Source organism: Balaenoptera borealis (assembly GCF_965194805.1).
Source record: "Balaenoptera borealis genome assembly, chromosome: 2".
Lineage (NCBI taxonomy): Eukaryota > Metazoa > Chordata > Mammalia > Artiodactyla > Balaenopteridae > Balaenoptera > Balaenoptera borealis.
Window position 1 is genome coordinate 170,319,385 of NC_138867.1, and position 21,537 is coordinate 170,340,921.

General features: G+C 41.0%; 2 protein-coding genes across 5 annotated transcripts in view; both read left to right on the forward strand.

Moving 5' to 3' along the window:
* Positions 1–1,621: 1,621 nt before the first annotated feature.
* LOC309622997 (olfactory receptor 2M3-like) overlaps positions 1,622–21,537 on the forward strand; it is a gene marked incomplete at its 3' end in the record, with an annotated part of 89,514 nt that continues 69,598 nt past the window's right edge. For 2 of the 4 annotated variants that reach the window (XR_014241227.1, XM_082379537.1), the window contains exons 1-2: positions 1,622–5,819; positions 7,181–7,291. The remainder of the gene's footprint in view (positions 5,820–7,180; positions 7,292–21,537) is intronic. The other 2 variants (XR_014241228.1, XR_014241229.1) reach the window with 2 other exon arrangements.
* On the forward strand, positions 11,097–20,720 carry LOC309622994 (olfactory receptor 2V1-like). Its single transcript, XM_082379527.1, is given in 3 exon segments — positions 11,097–15,592; positions 15,595–15,690; positions 15,693–20,720. Coding segments are annotated over 3 exon segments (939 nt in total). The 5' UTR covers positions 11,097–15,429; the 3' UTR covers positions 16,373–20,720.

Here is a 21,537-nt window from a genome sequence, read left to right on the forward strand (position 1 = left end):
AACAAAAATAAACAAATGGGACAGAATTTAATTCAAAAGCTTTTGCAAGCAAAGGAAGCCACAACAAAATGAGAAAACAGCCCACAGAATGGGAGAAAATATTGGCAAATGATGCTATGGACAAGAGATTAGTCTCCAAAATTTACAAACCGCTCATGCAGCTCAATATCCAAAAAACAAATAACCCAATCAAAAAATGGGCAGAAGACCTAAATCAACATTTCTCCAAAGAAGACATGCAGATGGCCAAGAGGCACAAGAAAAGATGCTCAACATTGCTAATTATTAGAGAAATGCAAATCAAAACTACAATGAGGTATCACTTCACAACAGTCAGAATGGCCATCATCAGAAAATCTACAAATGATAAATGCTGGAGAGGCTGTAGAGAAAAGAGAACCCTCCTTCACTGTTGGTGGGAATGTAAATTGGTACAGTCACTATGGAGAACAGGATGGTGGTTCCTTAAAAATCTAAAAATAGAGCTACGGTATGATCCAGCAATCCCATTCCAGGACATATATCTGGAAAAAAAACATGGTTCGAAATGATACATGCACCCTAATGTTTATTGCACCTCTGTTTACAATAACCAAGACATGGAAGCAACCTAAATGTCCATCAACAGATGAGTGTATAAAGAAGATGTGGTACATATATACAATGGAATACTACTCAACCAAAAAAAGAATGAAATACTGCCATTTGCAGCAACATGGATGGACCTGGAGATTATCATATCAAGTGAAGTATGTCAGACAGAGAAAAATAAATATCATATGATATTGCTTGTATGCGGAATCTAAAAAAATGATCCAAATGAACTTATTTACAAAACAGAAACAGACTCACAGACTTAGAAAATGAACTTATGGTTATGGGGGGAAGAGTGGGGGGGTGGGATAGATTGGGAGTTTGTGATTGACATGTACACACTGCTATATTTAAAATAAACAATAAGGACCTACTGTAAAAAAATAAAAAATTTTTAAAAATTAAAAAAATTATATGTATCTAACAATGTGGCCTTATATAAAGGAAAACTTGAAAGAACTAAATGTGGAAATAGACAAATTCACAACATAATGTGACATTTTTGCACACATGTCTTAGTAACTTTAGAATACAGTAACAAAAATACCAGTAAGGATATGGAGGATTTGAATAACTAGCGTAGCAACTTGACCTAGTGGACATAAGTAGAAAATTGTAACCAACTACCACAAAATACACATTCTCTTCAAGTGCACACCCAACAGTTGCCAAAATTGATCACATGCTGTTCCATAAAGCAAGTCTTGACATATTTCAGAGCCTTGAAATCAGACAGATTTCAATATTCTTCTAGTATTACACTAGAAATTAATTGACAAATAAACAAAACTAGAAAATCCATTTATATGTATTATGAAAAATTAGTAAACAGAAAACTCAATTAAATAGAACTGTGAGACAAAAAGGGGGAGCTCTCATGCCCTTCCATGATAGCAGAGCCCAACAGGAAGAAGAAAAACTTCTTTCCTGACTAGGACTCAGCAGATGAAAAGCTGTGGATTCTGTTTGCTCTACCCCTCCCAACTTGTGACCACCTGGAGAGGTGGGATAGGGAGGGTGGGAGGGAGAGCCAAGAGGGAAGGGATATGGGGATATATTTATATGTATAGCTGATTCACTTTGTTATACAGCAGAAACTAACACAACATTGTAAAGCAATTATACTCCAATAAAGATGTTAAAACAAAAAAAGGTTCTCCTTCCCTTGCTGTTAGGGCACTTGCATATGGCTCGCCATGGTAGCAGACCTTGAATTGCAATTTTCTGCTGATCCTGAATAAATCCATCTTTGCTGGAGAAATATCTGGAGTCTATTTGTTTCAGGTCAACAGTATATTTGTATATATGGAAATTAAGGGATAAGCTTCTAAGTAACCCACGAGTTAAATAAGAAATTACAATGGAAATTTTAAAATATTTTGAAAAGAGAGATAACAAAGATATGACATGTCCAAACTTGTGGAATATAGGTAAAGCCATGCTTAGTGGGAAATTCATAACTTTAAATGGATATATTTAAAAATGAAAAAGGCAGAAAGCCAACTGTCTAATTTCCATCTCAGGAAGTTAGCAAAGAAACACTACATATATAAATCTCTTGTAAACATTATATATATTTTAAAATAAAAAACTAAAAATTAGAAAATCAAGGTGTAGAACAGTGTTTATAGTGTTCTAAATTTTGTGTAAACATGGGTAAGGAATTCATGTAGGTACTGGTTTTTAAATGCACAAAATATCCCCAGAAAGATACATTTGATACTTGGGAGAGAATTTCACTCTACACCACCCCCGCTTTGTTTTTATTGGGGTATAGTTGTTTTACAATGTTGTATTAGTTTCTACTGTACAGCGAAGTGTAGTTCCCTGTGCTATACAGCAAGTTCTCATTAGTTACCTATTTTATACATATTAGTTAGTGTATATATGTCAATCCCAATCTTCCAGTTCATCCTACCCCCCATCCCCCTTTCCCCCCTTGCTGTCCATATGTTGTTCTCTATGTCTGTGTCTCTATTTCTGCCTTGCAAACCGGTTCATCTGTACCATTTTTCTAGATTCCACATGTATGCATTAATATACAATATTCATTTTTCTCTTTCTGATTTACTTCACTCTGTATGACAGTCTCTAGGTCCATCCATGTCCCTACAAATGACCCAGTTTTGTTCCTTTTTATGACTGAGTAATATTCCATTGTATATATGTACCAAAACTTCTTTATCCATTTGTCTGTCGACAGGCATTTAGGTTGTTTCCATGAGCTGGCTATTGTAAATAGTGCTGCAATGAACATTGGGGTGCATGTGTCTTTTTGAGTTATGATTTTCTCTAGGAATATGCCCCATAGTGGGATTGCTGGGTCATATGGTAGTTCTATTTTCAGTTTTTTAAAGGACATCCATACTGTTCTCCATAGTGGCTGTATCAATTTACATTCCCACCAACAGTGCAAGAGGGTTCCCTTTCTTCACACCCTCTCCAGCATTTATTGTTTGTAGATTTTTTTTCAACATCTTTACTGGAGTATAATTGCTTTACAATGGTGTGTTAGTTTCTGCTGCATAACAAAGTGAATCAGCTATATATATACATATATCTCCATATCCCCTCCCTCTTGCATCTCCCTCCCACCATCCCTATCCCACCCCTCTATGTGGTCACAAAACACCAAGTTGATCTCCCTGTGCTATGCAGCTGCTTCCCACTAAGCTATCTATTTTACATTTGGTAGTGTAAATATGTCCATGCCACTCTCTCACTTTGTCCCAGCTTACCCTTCACCCTCCCCGTGTCCTCAAGTCCATTCTCTACGTCTGTATCTTTATTCCTGTCCTGCCCCTAGGTTCTTCAGAACCATTTTTTTTTTAAGATTCCATATATATGTGTTAGCATACAGTATTTGTTTTTCTCTTTCTGACTTACTTCACTCTGTATGACAGTCTCTAGGTCCATCCACCTCACTACAAATAACTCAATTTCATTTCTTTTTATTGCTGAGTAATATTCCATTGTATCTATGTGCCACATCTTCTTTATCCATTCATCTGTCGATGGACACTTAGGTTGTTTCATGTCCTGGCTATTGTAAATAGTGCTGCAGTGAGCATTGTGGTACATGACTCTTTTTGAATTATGGTTTTCTCAGGGTATATGCCCAGTAGTGGGATTCCTGGGTTGTATGGTAGTTCTATTTTTAGTTTTTTAAGGGATCTCCATACTGTTCTCCATAGTGGCTGTATCAATTTACATTCCCACCAACAGTGAATGAGGGTTCCCTTTTCTCCACGCCCTTTGCAGCAGTTATTGTTTGTAGATTTTTTGATGATGACCATTCTGATCAGTGTGAGGTGATACCTCACCGTAGTTTTGATTTGCATTTCTCTAATAATTAATGATGTTTGAGCAGCTTTTCATGTGCCTCTTGGCCATCTGTATGTCTTCTTTGGAGAAATGTCTATTTAGATCTTCCGCCCATGTTTTGATTGGGTTGTTTGTTTGTTTGTTTTGATATTGAGCTCTTTGAGCTTTTTGTATATCTTGGAAATTAATGCCTTGTTGGTCATATCATTTACAAATATTTTTTCCCAGTCTGTAGGTTGTCTTTTTGTTTGTTTGTTTATGGTTTCCTTTGCTGTGCAACAACTTATAAGTTTAATTATGTCCCATTTGGTTATTTTTGCTTTTATTTACATTACTCTAGGAGACAGATCCAAAAAAATATTTCTGCGATTTATGTCAAAGAGTAATCTGCCTATATTTTCTTCTAGGAGTTTTACGGTCTCTGGTCTTACATTTAGGTCTTTAATCCATTCTGAATTTATTTTTGTATATGATCATAGAGAATGTTCTAATTTTATTCTTTTACATGTAGTTATCCAGCTTCCCCTGCACCACTTATTGAAGAGAGTGTCTGAATGAGAGCCTTGCTGAGTAGTATATTCTTGGTTGTAGGTTTTTCCCTTTCATCACTTTAAATATGCCAAGCCACTCCCTTCTGGCCTGCAGAGTTTCTGCTGAAAAGTCAGCTGATAGCCTTGTGAGAGTTCCCTTGTATATAACTTCTTGCTTTTCCCTTGCTGCTTCTAATCTCTCTTTATCTTAATTTTTGCCATTTTAATTACATTGTGTCCTGGTTTGTTCCTCTTTGGGTTAATCCTGTGTGGGTCTCTCTGTGCTTCCTGAACTTGGACGTCTGTTTCCATTCCTAGGTTAGGGAAGTTTTCATCTATTATGCCTTCAAACATGTTCTCAGCCCCTATTTTCTCTCTGTCTTCTCCTTCTGAGACCCTTATAATGGGAATATTAGTGCACTTGATGTTGTCCCAGAGGTCTCTTAAAATGTCCTCATTCTTTTCTTCTTCTTTTTGGTTCAGTTCCAGTGATTTCCACTACTCTGTCTTCTAGCTCACTGATCCATTCCTCCGTATCATTTAGTCTACTGTTGATTCCTTCTAGTGTAATTTTCATTTCATTTATTGTGTTCTTCATCTTTGGTTGTTCTTCATATTTTCTAACTCTTAAAAACTTCTAACTTCTCACTCTGTGCTTCCATTCTTCTCTTGAATTCTTTCATCATCTTTATGATCATCACTCTGAACTTTTTCTTGTGTAAATTTCCTATCTCCACTCAATTTGTTTTTCCTCACAAGAGTTTTATCCCGTTCCTTCATTTGGAACATGTTCCTGTCTCATTTTGCCTAAATTGCTATTTTCTATGTATCTCCTAAGTTAGTTATGTTTTTTGACCTTGGATAAGTGGACTTTTGTAGGAGATGTCCTATGCATCTCAGCAGTGCACTCCTGTCTTGTCAACAGAGCTGTATCTCTAGGGGTCCCCCTGTGTGGGCTGTGTGGGTTTTTCTGTACTGATGAACTGACTACTGGGTCTGGTAGTCTTGGTTCACTCCTGGCCTGGTTGGTTGCCAGACCCTGCTTTGTGCAGATGCTGCATGCTGCTGGTTGGCAGGGCCAGGTCATGAGGTGGCTGGTGCATAACCTCAAGGGACCCCAGGGCTATTTCTGGTTAACTGGTGGGCAGAGTCAGTGTCCAGGAGATCCCAGGTCTGGTGTCTGTTCACTGGTGGGTGAAGCCAGGCCCTGGGGCTAGTGCTGGCCCACTGGCAGGCAGAGCTGTGTCCTGGGGTCTTGCTGCAAGGCCCAGGGGTCCCAGGGCTGGCGCCAGACAGCTGGTCATTGGGGCTGGTTCCTGTCACAGCTGCCTGTAAGGTCTGGGGTGTCCCAAAGCTTGTGTCGGCTTGCTGGTAAGTGGGGCCAGAGCCCAGCTAGTTCCTGAGCAGGATCTGGCCTGCTGATGGGTGGGCTGGGTCCACAGGCTGCAGGGCTGCGATTGTCCTGCTGATGTTGTTCCCTTGCTCTTGGGTGAGGCTTGTCCTGAGGCTAGAGCAGGCTTGCTGTATTAAGTATCTTTTTTACCTTTATGCTTCAGTCTGAATATTTTCTACTGGTGCTAATCCTATATTCAGCTGTCCTATATTCTATTCTGGAGGTTAATTCAAATTCTATTTGGAGGTAAATATGTTGGGATTGCGATTTTATTTAATGTATTTTTCAGTTCTCAAATTTCCATTTGATTTTTTTTATTGATTCCAAGTATCTAGTAAAATTCTCCACTGTGTGATTTTTCCCCCTTGAATATATAAATAACGGTTATTTCAAAGTCCATTTCTTATAACTCTTAAGCCTGAATCTCCTTTATGTCTGCTTCTATTACCTGTTTTGTTTGTTTGTTTATTTGGTCTTATCTTCTGAGATGCCTGGTAATTTTATAAACCATAGAAATAATTTGAAGGTTGTTACTTCCTAAAGAGAGGGTTTGCTTTTGATTTTGCTTTTGGATTTTGCTTTAAGGTGGACATTCACCTTAATATGATCTATGACTGAAGTGATTTAAAGCTGCATTATGGTCTTTGTGAGAGCTCATCTCTTTCCAGCTCACCATTGCTTCTAGGGTGTGTTCTTTTCAACAGTCCACCTGAAAAGTCTCTTTTCTTTTTAAAAAAATTTTAGAGGAGAATAACTTCCCATTGCTAAGCCCTAACACCTATTTTTGGATCTCCAGCACATCAGACTACCAAAAGGTCTACTCGATGCCTAACCTTTTCTTCTCTGTTTTATGCTCAGTTTCTCACCCTCTGAGCCTTATGCTACATATTAATCAACAGACAACTCAAGGGGAAAAGGTCAGATAAAACTGAGTTCACCTTAGCATGCTTCCTTTTTCTCTGTGATTCTGGCCTCTAAGTCTTGGCTGTCGTTTCTTTCTGATGCTTTCAAATTTCTCTTTTATCTTATCCAGGTCTTCCTATTTTTTTTGACAAACAGAAAGCTTCAACATGGAAAAATTTTTAATTTAATTTTACTTAATTCTGTTAAACATTTATTTGATACCAAAGTTAAAAATATCATTGGTGCCTGTAATTAAATGAATGTTTGTCTCCCCCAAATTTTTGAGTTATGCCATAATACCCAGTGTGACTGTATTTGGAGTAAGGAAGTAATTAAGGTTAATGGAGTTTATAAGGATGGGGTCCTTATCTGATAGGATTAGTGTTCTTATGAGAAGAGACACCAGAGAGCTCACTCTTTCCCTGCACATGCTCAGAGGAAAGAACACATGAGGACAAAGTCACTGTCTACAAGCCAGGAAGAGAGCCCACACCTGAAACTGAATCCTGCCAGAAACTTGATCTTGTACTTTCCAGCCTCCAGAACTGTGAGTTAATTAGTTTTTGTTGTTTAAGCCACATAGTCTTTGGTGGTTTGTCATGGTAGCCTGAGCAGATAAATACAACGTGCATCACTCAGAGACCATCAGGAACACATCAGTTGTCAAACAGAGTAGGAGGTTGCATTTTTGATCAAGAATTGATGTGTTTGGTAGGATTTTGTGTGCCTCAAGTTAACAGAAAACCATTCAACATCAAAATAGAAGTCACCTTATGTGACAAGTTTCATAACAATTTTATAACAAGCTCCTCTTACACCCTCCCACTAAACATCCCTTTTTTCTCCATGCTGCATCAAACATTAACTAGTCTAACTCTGTTTGACTATAGTGACATTTTACTTCTCTGCTCCCTGATTGATAAGGGATTCAAAAGTTCCCTTCCTTACACCCTTAGAAAGGGGACTGGCCCCTCAACTTCTGGATGGATGCTCATTAACTACAGACACTCATGGGCTTGATTGCATGGAGTTGACCAGATGAGGGATCTCCAAGGAGAGCCTGGCATGTGTTTCCAAGGAGACTGTATATGTAGGTGAATGTAGAACTTGTGTTTGGAGAATTCTGCAGTTGTGAGAGAAGATGGGGCAGCTCATGCTGGCAAGAAAAGAACAAAGTGCAGCAACAGTCCAGGGTCAAGATGACTAGATTGTTTGTTTGTCAAGTAGATGCTTTGTGAGGCTACCATCTTAAGCCTTCTTGGAAAGCCCTCTCTTGAGAGTGGTCTGTGTGAGGGGCTGAAAGCAAAATGCAAGAGTCAGGAAATGAGGGGGTCACAAGAGGTCAACTGGAGAGAGCCTGCCCTTGTCAGGGAACTGTCACTGCAGAATTCTCAGAGGGTGGGGAGGGCATTCAACTTCCATCAACATGCAGGGATGATGATAGATGATAGATAGATAGATAGATAGATAGATAGATATAGATAGATAGATAGATAGATTACACAATGGAATTTGGATATCTCACTGCAGATGACACTGATATATACTACTCAAAAGGGTGCCCCATTGCCCCCCACATCCATAATCCTTCCTTAAATCCTAGAAAACCAAAGAAGGAAGAGAGATCTCTAAGTATCAGAATGAAAGGAGCAGGAGAAAGAGTGAAAAGACAGAATCTTTCACCCTTCCCTGTGGTAGGTCCCCAAACTCCCAAACAGATCTGAACTAGGCAGAGGCCACAGGGGAGATTTTGAAGTTGGTGAGAGATTTAAGTCATGACTTGTATCAGGCTAGATCTTATCCTACCTGAAAGCTGGTCTTGATTAGCTAAGTAGGAATAGACTTACACCTGAAGCAGACCAGACAGCTCTGAGATCAGCCTGATCTCCATCAAAGGTGGTGAAGGGGCTTCCCTGGTGGTGCAGTGGTTGAGAATCCGCCTGCTAATGCAGGGGACACGGGTTCGAGCCCTAGTCTGGGAGGATCCCGCATGCCGCGGAGCAACTGGGCCCGTGAGCCACAATTGCTGAGCCTGCGCGTCTGGAGCCTGTGCTCCGCAACAAGAGAGGCCACGATAGTGAGAGGTCCGCGCACCGCGATGAGGAGTGGCCCCCGCTTGCCGCAACTAGAGAAACCCTGGCACAGAAACGAAGACCCAACACAGCCAAAAATAAATAAATTAATTAATTAATTTAAAAAAAAAAAGGTGGTGAAGGATTTTCCAGGAGTGAAAGTGGTCCTAGCTAAACATAAAGCTCTTGCTTGGTTGTATGCAATCAAGTTTCACCCAATCACTATGTAGGTTAAATAAATAGTAATGTAACAGATTTCACACAGCAGAACAGAATAAATTGTCAATTGTACAGACAGTAGACCGTAGGAACTCACAGAGGCTGAAGGGATGTGGATTGAATCTTTGGAAGGTGAGAATAGTAATGATGAGCTTTAGATGGGTCTTTATAGAATAAATTGAGTTTCAGTAGGAAAAGACAAAGTAGGCAGTGCAAGTTCTAGTGGGAGGTTAACTTGAGAAAAATGTGGAAGTGGAAAAACTTCAAGTACCTATAGGGAAGCAGAGTAGGTCAGCGGGTTGCGGGAAATGATAGAGAAGGAGGCTGGAGCAGAAGAGTGTGAGATGGCTGTAAGGAGTTTCTTCAAAAACCTGTTTGGTGTGCCTGGAACTAATTTGACAGAGGCCTATTTTTTCTAGGTCCCTCTGTCTTCACCTCCTTGTTTTCCCGCCTCTCCTTTCAAGTCCCCTTCTCTCAGCCCTCTGATCTAATCTGTCCTCTCTGAGCATCAGTCTCCAACTGAAGGTCCCAAGAGCTTTGTATGGCAGGAAAACATGTTTTATTGCTGCTGTGAAAATAAAACAAAAACCAGTCATATATCAAAGAGTTAAAAGAACAACATAAGTTGATGATCTGGCCATTTGGTTTCCAATGAATTGGCCATTTTGAAAATTGACCTCCTTCCATGGGACATAAAGCCAAAATTAAAGTGACTATTAAATTATCATCAAATCCAGGATGGGACTTCCCTGGTGGTCCAGTGGTTAAGACTCTGCGCTCCCAATGTAGGGGGCCCGGGTTTGATCCCTGGTCAGGGAACTAGATCCCACACACCGCAATGAAGATCCCGTACGCGGCAACCGAGATCCTACGTGCCACAACTAAGACCTGGTGCAGCCAAACAAACAAACAAATAAATAAATATTTTTTTAAAATCCGGGGACATCCTTGAGAGTGAAAGGGAGTGTTATCCATGCTTACACTGGGATGAGGGGCATAACTGAAGACCATAGGACTGTCCATAGCAAACTGTGAAAGGCACTGAGCTTACAGAAATGACTGACAGGGTTTGGGATGGCACCCAGTCCCATGCCACCCTGTGAGTCTCATGAATGTGGGTGCTCTTCTTTCCCTCCCATCAGGTTATAAACTTCTCAGGGGCAGGATTGTGTTCAGTCTCCACCTGTGATTCAAGCATAACAGCCTCACCCAGTGCTCTATATATCATGGGTTCTCAATAAATGTATGTTGACTTCATGGGGCCGGCAAAAAACATGTGAGATTGTGGGGTGCAGAGAAAGCCTATCAAGGAACCCAAGGGAGGAGACACCATGAGGGCCCTTGGGGTCACTGGGGAAGTGTGGAATTTGTTCGTGGTGAGGGGTAAAGCACCAAGAAACTTGTCCCACTTCCTGTGCCCTGGCTGCCCTGTGCCCCTCCCATGACCAGGTTTCCCCACACTGTCCCACTGGCCCTTCTTCTGGTCCTGTCCCCAAGCTCCCTGTTTTGAATTTCTTTAATTATAAACTTGGGAGATTCTGCTCTAGGGCTAGAGTTTGTGGGCTCCCCTGGGACTTCACAGCTTTACCTTCCTCACTCAGGTTCAGTGTTAAGCACCTGCATGGGCAGCGGGAGACAGTTCTGCAACCCAGGCTGGGAGGCAGCCCATGGAAGGGGGACGGGCATCAGGGGGTGGGCTCAGATACACGGATCCTGGCTCTGTCCCCATCTGCCCACCACCGTCTCCTTGACTAAGTTCACTTTCTCCACACCCCTTTTGCTGAGAGGAGGTTGTTGTCTGTCTGAGGCCCATTGTCTGAGCTAGAGAGTCACAGGGAGGCTGAGGGTGACGTGGACACCCACAGCTGGACTGAGAGGTCGGTGGGAGCTGAGGAAGGAGGTCAGAGCCGGGGGGCTCCTCCCTGACCCCGCTGATCCAGTAAGTGCAAACACATGGAAGGATGAAGAAATGATTTTGATGCTGGAATCTCCTCCCCATGGTATCTGCTGAATTGGTTTTCCTTCAGGGAACCCACTTAAAGGTGAGTGAGGGTCATTTCCTGTCACCCCCTTCACTCCTCTTTGCTGCATCTATTACTGGTTGCTGGTCATTTTACATTTATATTTAATTATCAGCATTTCTACTGTTGGTGGGAATGTAAATTGATAGAGCCACTATGGAGAACAGTATGGAGGTTCCTTAAAAAACTAAAACTAGAACTACCATACGACCCAGCAATCCCACTACTGGGTGTATACCCTGAGAAAGCTATAATTCAAAAAGTGTCATGTACCACAATGTTCATTGCAGCTCTATTTACAATAGCCAGGACATGGAAGCAACCTAAGTGTCCATTGACAGATGAATGCATAAAGAAGATGTGTCACATATATACAATGGAATATTACTCAGCCATAAAGAGAAATGAAATTGAGTTATTTTTAGTGAGGCGGATGGACCTAGAGACTGTCATGCAGAGGGAAGTAAGTCAGAAAGAGAAAAACAAGTACTGTATGCTAACACATCAATATGGAATCTAAAAAAAAAGGTTCTGAAGAACCTAGGGGCAGGACAGGAATAAAGACACAGACATAGAGAATGGACTTGAAGACATGGGGAGGGGGAAGGGTAAGCTGGGACGAAGTGAGAGAGTGGCATGGACATATACACACTACCAAATGTAAAATAGCTAGCTAGTAGGAAGCAGCCGCATAGCACAGGGAGATCAGCTCGGTGCTTTGTGTCCATCTACAGGAATGGGAAAGGAAAGGTGGGAGGGAGACACAAGATGGAGGAGATATGGGGATGTATGTATATGTATAGCTGATTCACTTTGTTATAAAGCAGAAACTAACACACCATTGTAAATCAATTATACTCCGATAAAGATGTTAAAAAAATTATCAGCAGTTCTTCTTCCTGTTGTTGTCTGCCTCTTTCAGCCTTTTTTCTTTTTTTTTGGAGTAGGTGATGGGCACATACCTTTTAGTGTTATGTGTCTTTCCTTTCTTTCTTCTAGTCTTTTTCATTTGATCTATTTCTGTTTTTCTTTCTAAAGAAAGAAAATGTATCATTGACCTTTTTCTTTCCTCTTTCCCTGTGTTTGGATCGGGGACCATAGTGTTGGGCTCCTAGGTTGAAGAGTGGTGTACAGGAGGAAAAAGGATGAGTGGGGAGACATGGAGGTAAAGGAGCAGGAAGGAGAGGGTCGATATGTGACATAGAGTCACCTTGTCCCCCAAAGTATATTTTAGATACAAGGTGGCTTCTTTATGGTGTCATTTCTAGGAAGAAAAATGCAGCCATTAACTAGTCAGCAGAAAGGAATGAAGTTGATGAGCAGGAAATGAATATGTGAGATGCTAGAATAGTTTCTTGAGTTGTTTGCATATTACAATCAATCATTTGACAGTATTTACTGAAGGCATAATACATGCCAGTCACTGCTCTAAGAGCCGGGGATCCTCCCATGAGAAAAAGTGGAATTGGGGGATATAGGTTCTAGTTGGAAAGCAGAAAACAAATTCATATGAATTAAATGTAGCATGCCCAATGGTGTTGAATGCTAAGAGAAACATAAGGCAGGGAAGGAATGGGGAGGGAAGAGGGATTTCAACTCCAAGTAGGTGTGAGGAAGCCCTGGCTGAGAAAGTTAGTTAGGAGGTGAGCAGACAAGGTGGAGCATATGTGGGAAGAGATTTCCATGAATGGGCAAGAGCAAGGACCAAGGCCTCCGAGGCTGGTGTGGGAGGAAACACAGGATGCTGGTGAGACGAGAGTCATGGGCATTCTGGGGAGAGTGGAAGAAAAGGAGGTCTGGGTGGTGATGGAAGGTCTGCTGATAAAAGCATTCCTTTATTCTGCTTCAAGAACCCATCTTCTTATAGAGATGGGCTCACTTTAGTGCTGTGTGCAAAGAGACTGGGATGGGGGCAAGGATGGAATGAATGATGAGGCAAGTTCAGTTAGGGGCCACCATCAACCAGGGGAGTGGTGATGACAGTGTGGCCAGGTGGGATGGGCAAGATCGGGAAGTGGTCAGGGTTAGATACACTTCGCAGGAAGAACCAGCAGGGATTTATGATGTTGGGATGTGCGCGGGAAGGAGAGGTTCAATATGACCCATGTGTTGTATCTTTGGCAGCTGGACAGACCTGCCCTTAATTTACCTGGGAAGAAGGTTAGACCAGGTGTTTCTCCAGAGGAGACCAAGGACTCTATTTGGTCACATTAGGTAGCATAAGCTCATTGCACAGCCAAGTGGAGGTGATGAGTACACAGTGGTATAAGAATTAGAATTCAAAGGAGTTTAAATGTCATTAATCAACTCTATGGTATTGTAGTATAAGGTGGTGGGAGTGTGGGGGGAAGAAGAGGACGTGTAGAGTGCATGTCTTTGAAGGTGCATGTAGCTGAATGATTCTGCACACAGTACGTCCTTAGCACAAGAGGAGGAATTTCTGGTGTGAGGTCTATGGGACCTGGTTGGTTCAGTTGATTGGTTTAGTCTGGGGCTGATATGGCCAAGATGGTATTTGAAAGCTGTAGGAACAGTGATTTGCTCCTGTAGGACCTCCCCGCTAGCTTCAACATCACAACTTTGTGTTGTTGTTGGCAAAGACACCTGGGCATGTCTTTTTTGGGCGTGAGTCAGGATGTGCTCCATTCTGTAAGATCTCAGCTCACAGAGCCTGCCTCCCTGGTGGTGGATCTGGGAAGGCCTATCCTAGTTTTTGAAATTACTCTGTTTCTTCACACAAAGAGTGTGTTCTGTGGGGTTGACTTGTTTCCTCTTTGCAAGGAGGTGAGGTAGACATGAATACACCCCAAACAAATGTCTCCTGGATGCCACTATCATCCATTTGCAGAGAAGTCCTGTTCTTTTTTAAATACCTCAATATTGTTCTTACTATATCACTCACTGTCCCTCAGAGGAAGAAATATAGCAGTGAACTAGTATATTGAGGTCAAGAACAAGAGCTCCCATCAATTAAAGAGGGAGTCTCTCTACTTTCAGAAAATGGAAGCTGCAGCCATGTATTACTTCATCATGATTATTTTATTCAATCAACACATGTACTGAGGTTATACTATGAACTAGGCAACATTTCTAGGGGCTGCCAATGTCACGGTGAATAATAAATGGTGCTCTTATTCCAGTGGGATGAGACAGATCATAAAAGTTTTAAAATGTAAGCATGTGTGTGTTAAATGTTATAAGTGCTGTGGAGAAACCAAGAGCAGGGGAGGGCTTGAAAATGCAAGACATTTATAACTTCAGTGACTTTCACAGAAGCCATCTCTAAAGAGGTTGGCATTTGAATAAAAATCTGAAGCAGATGAGAGACAGAAATCTGAGGAAAGAGCATTCCAAAGAGAAGAAAATGCAAAGGTCCAAAGGTAGGTGTTTGTCCAATTTGTCCAAGGAAATTCAAGGAAGCACAGTGAGTGAAGGGGACATGGTAGGAGATGAGGTCAGAGGTATCGGTGTATATGAGTGTGTGTGTGTGTGTGTGTGTGTGTGTGTGTGTGTGTGTGTCTGTGTGGGTGTATCATGTAGGGCCTTGTGTGCCACTGCAAGGATTTGGGCTTTATTTGGAGTAATTTGGGGAGTCACTGAGTTACTTTCAGCAAGAGAATTACATCATATGACTTACATTTTAAGCAGACTCATTTGAATAGTTATGAGAACAGACTCAAGGGATTCAAAGATAGATGTCAAGAGACTGGATAGAAGCCTATAATAGTCCATCTGAGAGAAGATGGTGGCTTGGACCAGGGCAGTTGCAGTGGGGATAAGCATTCATTGGATTCTGAGGTATTCTGAATGTGTAGCCAAGAGGCTTTACTGATGGTTTGGATCTAGGGAATAAAAGACAGAGGAATTAAAAAATGATTCCAAGATATTTGGCCTAAGCAAAATAATGAACATCTCAAGTCTCCATTACTTTCCTTTATTGTAACATATATGAATTATCTCTTGGGGTTGAAATGGTCCAAGTCCTGCTAGAGATAGTTTACTGAGTCCATTTAATCCCAGCTAAAAAGAGTCAGTGCCATATGGGAAAGCCGATATTTTGCCTATTGAAGGAGGATTGTCCAACAGTCCTGTGACACATAAAATAATTCAGTTTCTATTCTTCTTGGTATGGATATGTACAAATGTAGATAAATTGTTCAATTCTATTAGCTAGCAAAGATCCTATCATCTGTGTCATGGGGAAAATGAAAGAATATCCTCTTGTATGTCCCTAGGCATATACTGTTGTGCTCTAATAAATTACAAAAGATACAGATGACTGAAGAATAATAATCCAGAGATAAATAAAGACATGTCACTCAATCTTCGAATTTCTCTGTCCATGTTCTCAGGTGACTGTGAACAACTGAACCATGGGGATATGGTTGAACCAATCATCTATAGATGGCTTCATCCTCTTGGGAATCTTTTCTCATAGCCAGGCTGATCTTGCCCTGTTCTCTGTGGTTATGGTGGTCTCCACAGTTGCTCTCTGTGGGAATGTCCTCCTCATCTTCCTCATCCACATTGATCCTCTTGTACACCCATGTACTTCTTCCTCAGTCACCTCTCCTTCATGGACCTCATGTTGGTCTGTGCCATTGTGCCCAAGATGGCAGTCAACTTCAGTCTGGCTGAAAATCCATCTGCTTTGTGTGTTGTGGCATACAAATCGTTTTTTTCATCTCTCTTGTGGGATCTGAAGGGCTCTTGCTGGGACTCATGGCTTATGACTGCTGTGTAGCCATTAGCCACCCACTTCACTATCCCATCCTCATGAGTCAGAGGGTCTGTCTCCAGCTTGCTGGGAGTTCATGGACTTTTGGGATAATAGGTGGAATGATGCAGATGGCAGGAGCCATGAGCTTACCCTACTGTGGCTCAGGGAATGTGGACCACTTCTTCTGTGAGGTGCCAGCTTTATTGAAACTGGCCTGTGCAGACACATCCATTTTTGATACCCTGTTTTTTGCTTGCTATGTTTTCATGCTGCTCCCGCCCTTCTCCATCATCGTGGCCTCTTATGTTCACCTCCGGGGATCTGTGCTCCCCATGCACTCTGCTCAGGCCCATAAAAAGGCTCTGGCCACCTGTTCTTCCCACCTGACAGCTGTGTCCCTCTTCTGTGGGGCAGCCATGTTTATCTATCTGAGACCCAGGCGCTACCAGGCCCCAAGCCATGACAATGTGGTCTCTATCTTCTACACAGTCCTTACTCCTATGCTCAACCCTCTCATTTATAGCTTGAGGAACCGGGAGGTGATGGGGGCCCTAAAGAAAGGGCTGGATCGTTGCAGGATTGGCAGTTGGCACTGACGGCCAGGGCATCTGGTACCTGGTGCTGCCACCTCCTGGTTGCATGTTGCAAAGTCATTCACCCTTTGGGAGTGTCTGTTTCCTCATCAATAAATGGGAATCATGACACCTGCCTTAACCTCACAGGAATTCTGTAGGGATCACTACATGTAAATCTAAAGCCCCATGAAGAAGCAATGCATTGTCATTTTTGTCATTATTGATCATTTATGAAGTCCTTGAAGTAAATTCACTCTATTTCTTAATTCTTGGTTATAACTGTGTTTTGTTGAAGGCTTACTATGTGCCGGGCACTGTCCTTTTTCCTTTATGTGTCATCTATATTGTTAAATTGATGATTTTACCTAATAAATATGGATATTTTAAATAAAAACTTTCTAGATGGCAGAAATTGAGTCTCTATAATTCTTTTTTGGGTGGTCCCTAGTCTTCTCCCATTAGAGGCTTTATAAACCTTCCTTTAAGAGATATAAATATACCCTTTACTGCTTAGAAATTATTTGTGTATTTCCAGTACCTGGCTCTGTGCCTTAGAGACAGCAGTTGCTTAATAAGACTTTATTGAATGAATGCAGGAAGAGGCATCTAATGGGATAATATATATGAAAACATTTTTAAAAGCACTATTCACATACCAAATTTGCTGTGGCAACTGTGATTACTTCTGTACTTCAAGTTCTGCAAAAGTAAAACTATATGTTTTGGAAGTTGAATATTAGAACAGAAATAAAGACAGAAATTGAGTCATTATTTTATATCTTATATATCAGACAGGGTCCAGCCAGGAATAAAACCATATCTATTATTTTAGCAGAAAAAAATGTAGTGTAAAGAGTTGTTAACCAGATATTTGAGATCTGAAATGACAAAACAAGAACACTAAGGACTGAAGAGGAATAAACAACCTGCAGAAAGAAGCTACTATTCCTAGGCCTGGGGATGTAAAGGGAGAGGTTAGAGTCATTAAAACCCGAAGTCTTAGAGTCCAGATGTCTGAGGAGGTACCTATGGAGGTGTCTCCCACAGGAGACATAGAGAAGCCTGCTCTGCCCTGACTTATGATGGTTCCTCCAGAGCCTAGAGGAAAAAGAGGGGATTGCAGAGCTCAGTCCTAGCCTTCTGACAAGTGGCGGCTATGCAGTTGGTTCTGACACCCCAGAAGTTCACAGGAGAGTCTCTATCCCCAGACTGCCAAGGAATAGGGGTTGGTCAGCTAGTGCTTGTGCCTCTGAAGGACCGGATGAGACTGGTTCTGTGAGTGTGAAAATAAACTGCAAAGTCAAGCCAACTGCCAGGATGAAGAGACATTGCTGGATTGGTTGGACAGAAGAAAACAGGAAATCATGAAAGAGTTTTCTAGCTCCTCCCCTGACCTATGGTCTCCTTCTAGTGGCCCTATTGGCAGATCCTATTGTGAACCTTGAAGACAAAGCAGCCCTAGAATAAAAAATTGGAGTGTAGAAATGTGAATTTTGAGCTGAGGCAGTAGTTTAAGAACTGGCACACTTCACCCCTTTGGCTACTCAGCATCCAGATCATTTTACCCATATTTGAACTTCTGTTAAATAGCAACAACAGCATAACAATGTGTAACTATTCTTCATATACATGTTATCCTTCATTAGTTATAGTATCCATCTACGGGCAATGTTAGTTATAGCTCATATTCAGTCACAATCTCTGCATATTAGCTATCAACAGCAATCAGTATACAAATAGTAAGAGGAAGGAGCAGAGAGAGAGATAAGAACAAACTAGCTCACATACATGTACACACACACACACCACCAGGCTAATTGATCATGAAGCCATAATTGATATTTATAACTTTCTTCTTCCATTTTCCATTCCTTATTTCCTTTGCTCTCAGCTAGAACCTCATGTCTTTGGGATAATTTATCTGGTGGTGTACTCTATGTCTTCATTCCAAAAAGGTCTGAATCCTCATTGGTACTACCTGTATTTTTGGTGGCTGTACTTTTCCATTATCTTTTACTGTTGGACATGGAAGTATTGAAAGATGCCCCAGAGAATCCCCTGTCTCAGGATTGTCCTCTATAACCCTTGTAATTGATATGAATCAACCCACCCCACTCTAGTGGAGCTGCTGTCTTATTTACCTATTAGTTCACTGGCATGAGAAGTCTAAAATAACCAGGTAAAATTTCAATTTCTATTGGATGGGACCATTGTTGTTCAGTTATGGGAGAAATAGCCCCATATATTGATTACTGAATCAAAGCACATATTGCATTATATGAGATAGAACTCCATATTTTCAGGATCTTATTTCTGAAATGACACTGTAAATGAGTTGGTACCATAACTGAGGCCAACTGCTTCTGAGTGATGACACACATACAAGACCAGTCAGTTCTATGGACACAAGTTCATTGCTGCCATTCTTTGGCTGTGAAAAAATTTCCTGGTCAGAAGCAATTTTGAGCAAGGTACTTTGATTATATCTGAGGCATTCTGTAAGTACATAGGCGGTAACAGCCACTGCAGTTAAAGTTACCATCTGATTCACTTTACAACAATCTATAGTAATTTTCTAAGGTCCATTCACCTTCTGTAAAGGCCAAAAAAAGATGTGCACATTTCAAGTTTATGGTAGCATTAATACATGCAGGTCTCCTAGAGATGCAGTATTAATTTTTATTTACTGTCTGGTAGGAAATAGAAGTTCCTGAGCTTCCACTTGTTCCTTCTACCCTAATAAAACTCCCGCTACAGTTCAGAGAGCCAGTATGGGTTTCCTGCTAGTTTCTGGGTATGACTATTCCAAATACACATTAAGGATCTGGGAAACAGCTACGCGATAGGTTTACAGACCTACTTGGACCACTGTGATTTGAACTTGGGCCAAAACACCGCTTATCACCTCATCATCATAACCCCCCACTTTGGTAGACTGCAGTGGAGTTTGGGGTCACAAGAAATTAGTATCAATTTAGAGCCACTATCTAGAGCAAACTAAGACCGTCTGCATTCACATGACTTAATTATCAAGATTCAAAATGAAAGCCCTTACATCAATAAGACTTTTCCATATATTCCAGGAAATTCTTGCCCAGGATGATAAGGCTGTAAGTCAGAACAGAACTTCATTGTTAGCTTTATCTGAGCAGTAGACTGTTCAATCAGTCCTCTTTCCTGGACGATGGATGACTCAGCTGGCCAAACTCAGCTTCTTACCAAATAATTGTTTTCTCACCAAGACTCCTCCCCAACTCATGCTCATGGTGACCATCAATCCTGTTAAATCATGGATTTTGGCCAGTTCCAGTCAGATCCCTGCATTGTTAGAGCCACTTCAAACTACTCAAATCCTGTTCCTAAATCTATACACGTTAAATATTGATCTTCCATTATGAAACTAAGATTCTGTCAAGATGGTGTTTACCTTTTCTAATTAAGTAATAATTTTGGCCTTGTTTGATCTGCAGGTTATTCTGGTGTTATTTTGGGGGTAAGTCAACAGACAACACTTTTAATTCCTAAAATGTTTGAATATATCTGTTTTCCCCATGTATGGTCACTCTAGTAATTGGCAACACATCCTTCTGGGTGAAGGTTTAGAAGAAGACTTACAGTATATACTGTTGGTAGTGTTTTAGGGTTCTTCCACAAGGGGACCCAATTTAATTAGGAGGTTTCAGGTCCCTGAACTGGCTTAGGTCTAGAAACTAGGTAGGAGGGCTTGACTCATCATTGTAAAGACTTACATCAAGTTTCTGGCTACCAGACCTTGATTTTTTCCAAATTTGTAGATTAAGGCTTCCCATTTCATTCTGAGAGACACTGTGATCAATTAGCCACCAACAGAGGTTCTCAGGATCAAAGCATCCTATTTACCAGTCATCCCTGCTGTACATTATGAACACTGCATCCACCTTGTCTCTGGTAGCTCATCACTCTCACCTGGCCCCTGTTACTCTAATAACCCATAAATTCATTGAAAAAATTAGAGAGGCCTCTCTTAGTGGCAGCATCTTGCACCAACATACTTGGCCTGCAGAGAACAGTCAGCAAAGAGCTTTTAAAAGAAGCTGGTTTTCCCTTACTAATGTATTTCTCTATGCCTTAAGAGAGATTTGGGTTTTTGTTCCGAAAATGTAGTGGAGGTGAATGCATATCATAAGTTCACTCCAAAATTCCTACTTCACCTACTGTGGATTTATGTCTCTCATAATTCCACGGAAGTTTTAGCTTCAAGACTGCAGTGAAGGCCACCTTTAAGTCCAAATTTCAGCCAATTAATCAAGCAAACTGTTAATAAGACTTCCAGTCACTTGAAATTACACATTAAATCCATACTCATAACAATAATTTCATAGTTACATTCCTCCTTAATCTAACACTCTTAGAATGCATCTGCACAATATATTTCCCATTTTCATGCAGCATAAGTTAGCAAAACATTACGATTCTTTTAAAGTGTAAGTGCTTTCTTTTGGGTCAGACTTTGTACCTGTTCCCTTGAAGCATACTGAGATCTGATACTAATTAAGAGTCCAGAGGCAACAAAAGAGTGGTTTGAGTTTATCTACAGAAGAATAGGTATGCCCTTCTAGACAGCAGGCCTAGGTGAGCTTATTACAGGGTCTTTTCAAAAGTTTCTATTCTTTCCTGTATCCATCCGCATAAGTTCTGCCTTCGCCTCTTGTTACTTATTTATTTATTTATTTTTTACTGCGGTGAAATTCATGTAACATAAAATTATTTTAAAATGAATAATTCAGGGGCATTTAGTATATTCACAATGACATGCAATCACCACCTCTCTCTACTTCTAAAACATTTCTGTCACCCCCAAAGGAAAGCCCGTAGCCATTAAGCAGTGATTCCCCATTCCCTAATCCCCTCAGCATTTGGCAACCACAACTGGCTTTCGGTCTCTATAGCTTTACCAACTCTAGATATTTTGCATAAATGGAGTCATACAGCATGTGACCTTGTGTGTCTGGCTTCTTTCCCCTACCATAATGCTTTCAAGGTTTAACTACATTGTAGCACATATCAGTAATTCATTCCTTTTATGGTTGAAGAATATTGCATTGCATGTATATTCCACATTTTGTTTATCCGTTCATTGTTGATGAATATTTGGATTGTTTTTACCACTTGGCTATTGTAAATAATGCTGCTGTGAATCTAGTGTA